The following is an 8,368-nucleotide window of genomic DNA, read 5'->3' as shown; positions in this document are numbered from 1 at the left end:
TTGTTTATTTACTAACATTAAGGTTCCTGAGCGGGCGGAGTTCCTTTACCTTTATCGCCCTTTACCCTCTATTAGTAAGGCTAAAACGTGATTTAATGGCCTATACAATATGATAGAGTTTTTACAATAATCTAGAATTTATTTAACCTAGTCATACAGTAATATATATATATATATATATATATATATATATATATATATATATATATATATATATATATATATATATATATATATATATATATATATATATATACAGAGCCGTGTTAAAATCGTTTATGCATTAGGAAATATCTTTCTTTATCTATCCTCGACCTCGGGCTCGAACCCCGGAGGATTCCTGAAATAATTAATTATATAATCTAACCTAACCTTGACACTCTGGGCACAGTCTAAATACTCTAACCTTACCTATACTGTCCACTCCTAATAAATCTCTCTAACCTTGAGGATTGGAGTCCATTCCCGACACCCACAAACCTCTATACTGTACATGTGATATTGGGTTCAGGTTAAAAACTCAGGAAATGCCAATTATAATCCACCTCATACGTTAGATGTTTTGTTACAACCCTTACTACTCTCCTGATGTGATGTGTTATTCATCAGTTCATGAGGAAGTCTTAATTCCTGACCAACTGTATTTTGATTCCCTTGGACAAGATAAAAGCAATTTGGCTGACTATGACTACATTAGTGCCACTCCTCCTTGTCCTACATATCTCCCAACCCTATCCCTCCATCATCCAGTCTCCTCTCCATCCACTACCTCTCCCTCATCCCATTCAATTTCTACACAGACACAAGGCATCCATTCCTTAATAAGTGGCAAATCTCAGTCCCAAAGGTGAGGCAAGAAAGGGTTTACAAGAACTTCCCTTTGGCTTCAGCACAGACCAGAGAAAAACTTTTGCTCCTCTTAACTTTTAAATGTTCTGTTGGAGGGTTAAGGTGGCCAACTCAAAGTGTACAGCCAGTAAGATTACTGTATTTCTCTTGCATGGATACTGGATAGGGTGTCTCTCACTCCCTCAGTCCAATTCCAAATGTGAGAATATCAGTTTAGTCAACATCTTACGCTGTTATCTGTAAGTCTTACTGTGGGAACTCTGGGACTCAGCTTCACAGTAAGAGCCATTAAGGTAAAAAAAATAGTAAATACTCAATTCATCATTTTATTTGTCCATCAAAAACACTCTTGGTATGTCTGACAATCTGCTCAGTCTCGAGTTCTTGATAGTAGGAAACTAGAATTATTATGGGGTTTCCATATCTGTGAGTATAATCAAATACTGAGAGTGGGAGAACACACAATACTGGTTGGATTACTAGGCTCTAGGTACAGTCAAGGTAAGGTGACCAATTGCTTCCTTTCACAGGCCTTGTGTCTTGTACATGAATATAAAAACTTTATATATATATATATATATATATATATATATATATATATATATATATATATATATATATATATATATATATATATATATATATATATATATATATATATATATATATATATATATATATATATATATATATATATATATATATATATAAAGAACTAGGTTCTATAATCAAGATGGACTGAACCAAATGCCTAGTCAAGCGAGGTGTGGTCGGTCCCTTCCTCTGTTGACTGTACCTCCGCCACCTCTGAAATACTGACTACCAGGATGGGCTGAACAACAACACAGACCTGAAAATTGCCTCCACCATATTTTCCAAAACATTGTTTTGTTTTTTTGAGGCAGATAATATCATAAACATGTGAATAATTTTCAAAAAGAGATTGAAATAATTTCAATCAAAGTCAATCAATTCATTGATTCATAATAGCAATGGCATGGCTGAGTAAACCCTAATCTGCTCTGCACACAACCAGCAGTGATTGCATATAGCAAACATAATCTTTCAATATGGCACGAAGATTGCAATAAATGTTAAAAAAAATTCTTCACTCCATATGAGAACAGTTGAAACTAAAATTGTCAATCATTACAAAAGATAAAACTTCCATCATTTTGTAATTAAATAAAACAGGTGAGTAGTTCCTTTACAAAAACAAAATTACACAACTGATTTTCAGTTACAATATTTAATTAAAAAGGACAAATCAATATAAATTCCTTTGGTAAAATACTATGCACTTTAGCGCATATTTGTGTGTCTGTATCTTACTTATATTTTCTCATTTAATGAGATAAACATAATTATTAAATGTGTAATTTACCTGTCATGGACCACAGATAACAGTTGCCCTTCCAAATAAAACTTTATATCAAAGAACAAATATGTACCATTAAGTAAAAGGCCTTCCTAGACTAAAATGGAATTGCATTCCATTAGACTATAAAAATTAAAAGACAATTTTATTAAAAAAAAAAAAATACTGGAAACACACCATACCATTAAAGATAATGCACAGAGGCCTGCTCATTATTATTATCTTTCTTATTGAAGCGTAAAAAAATCAAAAGATGAAAATTTCCTTTTCGTGTTTGTTCTTTTAGATGTAGTGTGCATCATGATCGGGAAGGATGTACAAGTAATGCACAATGTACATCAGCTTAAACGTCCTTTTTGGAAGTTGGCGGCGCCCATAAGTCACCAGTCGCGTGGCCCGTCGGTGCAGACCAAATGTTACCGACGGAACAAAAGGGATCAAAGCCGAGTCCCTTTGATACAGCACCACTAGCATCATTAACTGGTGCCTGGGAGAGGGTTGTGCCCCAAGGTGATGGAGGTGTTGACTGGGGAGAAGACCCTTGATTTGACGACCAGAAGGGTGGCGACCAGATGTTTGATAGGGAGTCCCATAAACTTGGTGCAGGAGCATTGCCAGAGTTGAGACTTATTCCGTCGTGATGATAACCACTTCCGTCAGGCCACAGCGAACCTCCAACTTGTGAATGGCAGTAACGAGGCCATTCATCCTCTGGAAGGGTCAAATAAATTCAACTTATAAAATTTTTCCCTTCTTACACCTTGACCAGAGAATAAAAGCATCTGATAATCCACATTAATCCATCAGAGATTCAATTAGACAATGAATGAATCTACCTGGCACTGCAACCTCTGAGCTCAAGTGAACCAAAAGAAACAGAAATTCAAGAATGGGCAAAATACAGTAGATGATGATGTTGCAAGAAAAACACATACCCAGAATAGTGACAGAAAAACCCTGAAACAGTTCATTACCCTAAGTTATACTTGAAAATTTTTGACTTGTTTGTTATTAGAATGGAGCAGTTTCATCTCACTGAAGTGTAACACTGTGCAATGGCTAATACAGTAAAGTAGTGTAATAAAATGTTGATATGGTGGGTGGGATTAGGGTAAGATTTGACAACCTTGCTGAATGACAAGTTAGAGAAGAAGAGCACATGTACAGGTACAACTGTTTCCTTAACTGTGATAATGGTTAGTTATGATCAACATGAAAAATATCACTGGCTGTGGTACTTCTTCACATCTGAAAAACATATTTAAAAAATTGGATCATAATATAAGGAATACCACTACTGTACTGTACAAGCTTATTTCACTTAATGATTACACACCCTAAAGCTAACTTAATCTATATGTTAAATTAACTTAACCTAAACAAAAAATTAACCTAACCTAAGCTCCCAGGTACTGTTAGGATGTTTAATCAAGTGAAATAAGCTGGGGTGGCTAGTCATCATATACAGGAAGTCCCCAACTTATGAATGCCTGCCAATATGAACGGGTTAAACTTGAAATTTACAGTATTTTATTTACCTGATGACTTATTTTTTCCTTTTTTAAATGTATTTTGTCATTCTATTTCTTTTTTATTATAAATTAATTGATTTTAGATGTACTGTATATAAGGACTTAGGCTATGATGTATTGGGAATTTCAACATTGTTTGTACGTACGGTATGCATATAGCATGTGTTCCAACTTACGTACAAATCCGACTTACGAACATACTCGGAAACAGAACCCGTCTGTAACCCGGGGATCCCCTGTAGTCCCCAAATTAAAGTATTCTTATAAAGTTTCTACTTACCCACACAGCTGTAAATGAAAATCCCACTAAACAGAAAAACAAAAATATATAAAAAAGTGAGAAAGTTTTGTAGTACAAAATATCAAACCCACCTGAAAGAGAGCTGTGTCTGTGTGGTGTATCATGTGACTGAGTTAACCCAGGTGGTGGTCTCAAGGTTGGAGCAGTCAGTGTCTTGGGGTCCCAGGAGTGGATGCTGTTGCCTGTTTGACTAGCAGTCAGTGACCCACACTCCACATAGTTGCTGTATAAACTACGTGAATAAGGATCTTCCTTCGGGCGGTGAGAAAAATTATTGTCAGATATGGTGAAGAGTGGAGAGGAGGACATAGAGGAAACAGCCACACTTGTTGCAGGACTGGGCGCCCCACGCTGAGTGCCCATGTTATTGTTGTTGGTATTATTCACCTTCTGGCCTATCACACCCAGAGGTTTGTCAACCATCTTTACCTCTGGTGGAACTTTGGCAAATGGTGTCACTTTAGCTTTCTGAAAAGGTATGAATTTTGTTAGAAATTTTCTTGCATTTTTTTTAATTACTAGAAAAAAAAGAGAAGGTTACAGATTTTAATTTTTATGGGTGAAAAACACAATAAAGTAGATCAAGTACAGTAGAACGTCGATATAACGGGAGATACACGTTCCATGAGAAGTGCTTTAACACTAAATCGAAGTGTTGTTTCAATGGAATAATTTAGTTTGGTACTTGAGAGAAACACAAAATACTAAAATGATTGACAGTCTACCCAGATGCACCTCAGTCCATCTCCTAGAATAAACAAAACATTGTTTTTTGTTGTATTATGTTAAAAGAAACACTCATAAATCAACACAGCTAAAATTAAGGGATGCAAAATGGTCTGTTTACTCGCTGGGAAGATTGGGGGATACATTTGATAGTTGATGCCAAGGTCTAGTGCTTATTTATCTATCTGCCCTTAAGAGTGACTAAGTTTTTCTATCATAAAATGTCACTAAACTGACCTGGGCGAATATAATTAACATTGCTGGAATTCTTATAAGATAGTGATTAATTTGAATACAAACATGCTATTGTTCGCATAAGACATACGAATTTTATTTCTAATTACAAATGGCAAATTTTTTTATCTTTTGTGTAAAATATATTACGTTTATATTCAAATTATTCGCTGTCTTGCAAGTATTCTAGCAATGCAAATTATATTCTCCTAACTTTAGTCTGTGATATTATATAAGATAAAAACTTAAAACCACCAAACCCTGGCTGGGAGAGGAAGAGGGAGGGAGGGGAGGTGACAGTGACATGTTTGACAGCTGGTGCCGAAGGTCTAGTGAAGTATTTATTTGTTTATTTATATTCTTTAGATTGATTTTCGTATAAAATGTCACAGAAGTGGCCGGGGAGAATATAATTTACATTGCTGGAATTCTTATAAGATAGCGATTAATTTGAATATAATCATGCTAGAGTTCGCACTAGGAAGCATAATGTGTTGTCTAATGGTTGACCCTGCTGCCATATGGCATCACGATAATTGTGACTAAGTCCCAGGTTGCTGGTTTGACTTTCTGCCTCATTTACACTCAATTGTTTCTCTTGCTATTGACAATATATATATATATATATATATATATATATATATATATATATATATATATATATATATATATATATATATATATATATATATATATATATATATATATATATATATATATATATATATATATATATATATATATATATATATATATACACGGTTTAGGAAACAAATTATTTTGACAGCTCCTGCACCTTAAAAATTGGCACTGCAACATTGATTACGATGAAAGGAGTCTTCTCACCTGTTTATCTGTTCCTAACAGTATAGCTGAGTATGAGGACTCTCTTGGAGCCAATGGCTGGGGTTGAGATTGAGGTTTTGGATGTGTTGCTGTGAAGGTGGGCGTTGGCAGGTCTGACAGGCTATCTGTTGACGTTTGCCGTGCTTCTTCCCAGTTTGGAGTTGGTGAAGACCGGCCGCTGCCCACACTCTCAATTGAGTCAGTACTCTGCAGTACACACAAAAGTACCATTGATATTTTCCCTAAACTGGTCAGTGATACCCTTGAAGTACTACACCTACCGTAAGTATCTTTACTACTGTACAAGTACCTTCTTTCTTATCAAAATTTGGAATTACAATTAAGACAACCATCGCCACTCTCCACTCAGTCTTACACATACAGTACACTGCTTAAGCTCAGCAAGTTATACAGCAGTACAATCAGTGTTTTTCCCTATGATCCAAGACATTTAGTAAAACGTCAACAATACAGTAGTATACTGTAAGTAATGGAGGAGAAGAACAGTTGAGGGAAGACTTACTTTAATAATATTTGCTCTGGGAGTTTTTTGACTGTCCTTCTCTCGGTCAGATTCTCTATTTCGTAAGGGTTTGAGGGTGTACGGCAGCTCCAGCGTGTTGGGTTGAAAGATATCGCCTCCGAAATTCCGCCCGCTGGGATCCTTACATCTTTTCAGCCCTTTCACCTTTGTACTGATTTCAAAACCAGAATTATCTTCATTTTGGTTCGACGATGAGCGAGACCCTTGACTATTGGGGCTTTTACTGATGGAATTTTTGCTTTTACCGCTCCTTTTCTTGGAAGTTTTCCCACTCTGACTAGATGAGGTCATGTCCGATGATTTACTTATTGGTGTATCCTGGCAAGAGATGTACAATGTATATAAACAAACATCAATGTTATTTCCTTATTAGGCAGTAACAAGAGTAATGTATGGTATTTATATAAGTAAACACTCAGTGCTACTTCTAAATGCTTATTACTGTACATAAAATAAAGTAATTTTAATGATCCTCAAGCTAATGTAATGCAAACTTCCACTGTTGATTGCCGCCAGATAAGGGTTACTCTAGCTCTCATCTTTTCCTACTTCATTCATGAAAACACTGACCAATAGAGTAATAATTAAACATCAGTGACATAGTCCTACTTTTACTAGGAGCCATTTTTCCTGTCACAAAACTTAGATCATTATCATCAACTTTCCATTCAGTCATTACACTTTCATTACCACATCATTTACCTGCTTATAACAATAATTACTTACCCGTTCACTAATTGATAAGTCGTCAGTATTTGAACTCTCAGTAGTAGTTGATGAAGTTTCTTCTTCATTGCTTTGTTTCATGCGTCTTCTTAATTTAGGATATGTTTCGACAATGTGCAGGTCAGTTTCTGTACCTACACTTTGCTTCAGCACAGAAGAATCATCTCTGTTATTACTATTCAGAAACTTCTTACCATTTGAAGAATCACTTGTTTCTGTGTTGCTGTCTTCCTTCTTACCAACGGCTCTCTGAAAAAATCTGGCCCAAGACATGGATTCTAAACTTCTATTGTTTCCTTTAGCATTATTTCCTTTTCCTTTGCTATTTTTACTTTGATTTTGTGTGGCAGGATTATCAGAGATACCAGAGAAAGTATCTGCAACAGACTGACATGACTTATTATCTGACTGTTTTAGATACTTTGGCTTTGTACTAGAATTTGTGATCTGATTGTTGCCTATTTTTTTACTATTGGCTCCTGAGCACGGCTTCCTCCCATTGGTCATTACCTCACCAAGGGGCGACATTGATGACGATTTCTTGTTATTAGTATTTGTGTTCAGTGGACTATTGTTCTTTATGTTTTCTATGTGAGCGTGGCCATTGGCATAGCCATTTTTGACAGACATATTTTTGGAGTCTATGTGGGTTATGGTCCTCAGGTCGAATACTTTACTTTTGTCAAAGCCCGGCGTGTGTCCATTAGCTGGTAACGAGGTGGTCATGGCTATTATTGTCGTCTTGAGAATATGGTCAGCTTCTAGGGCAGAGAGAATTACTGCTCCAACCAACATGGCAACCATTAGGGGCAGAACAGCATAATAAAGAAGTGGCTCCCATGTTGGTCTCGGTACAGCTGCTCCACATTCTGCCAACAGCTGGGTCGGTACTGTAGCGACCAGAGAGTATTCAACTCTCCCTGGCTCGTCTTTAGTAACCAAAACCATCCCTTCGTCCAGTCCTCCTATCAATCCTAAACTGGTGTGAATGATTAGCCGTTGTTGTATCTTGGAGAGCGTGAAGTCTGGAGTGAACGCAATATCAACCTTGTGACTACCATTTGGGGCCAGCTGAAATCCTTCACAGTTGAGAACCTTAAACCCGTACCCCTCACAAGGTAAGTCATTTATGTTGAAGCCCCACACCTGGACGGGCAGTTCCCCAGTGTTGCGCGCCATAAATGAACGCTTCACTGTAAAGTTGGGTTGATAGTATTTTGAGCTTCTGGCAT

General features: G+C 36.4%; 1 protein-coding gene across 4 annotated transcripts in view; it reads right to left on the bottom strand.

Annotated features, from left to right (window-relative positions):
* Window positions 1-1,161: 1,161 nt before the first annotated feature.
* The window catches only part of LOC121858630 (transmembrane protein 131-like), a 40,747-nt gene continuing 33,540 nt past the window's right edge, over window positions 1,162-8,368 (bottom strand). For all 4 annotated transcript variants that reach the window (XM_042355151.1, XM_042355153.1, XM_042355150.1 and 1 more), the window contains 5 exons: window positions 7,137-8,368; window positions 6,390-6,728; window positions 5,867-6,073; window positions 4,132-4,528; window positions 1,162-2,938 (listed from right to left, as the gene is read on the bottom strand). In XM_042355151.1, the coding sequence (XP_042211085.1) occupies window positions 2,571-2,938; window positions 4,132-4,528; window positions 5,867-6,073; window positions 6,390-6,728; window positions 7,137-8,368 (2,543 nt within the window). In that variant the 3' untranslated portion in view covers window positions 1,162-2,570. The remainder of the gene's footprint in view (window positions 2,939-4,131; window positions 4,529-5,866; window positions 6,074-6,389; window positions 6,729-7,136) is intronic.

This window comes from Homarus americanus, unplaced genomic scaffold (assembly GCF_018991925.1).
Source record: "Homarus americanus isolate GMGI-L3 unplaced genomic scaffold, GMGI_Hamer_2.0 scaffold74, whole genome shotgun sequence".
NCBI lineage: Eukaryota > Metazoa > Arthropoda > Malacostraca > Decapoda > Nephropidae > Homarus > Homarus americanus.
This window is presented reverse-complemented; position numbering and strand designations above follow the sequence as displayed.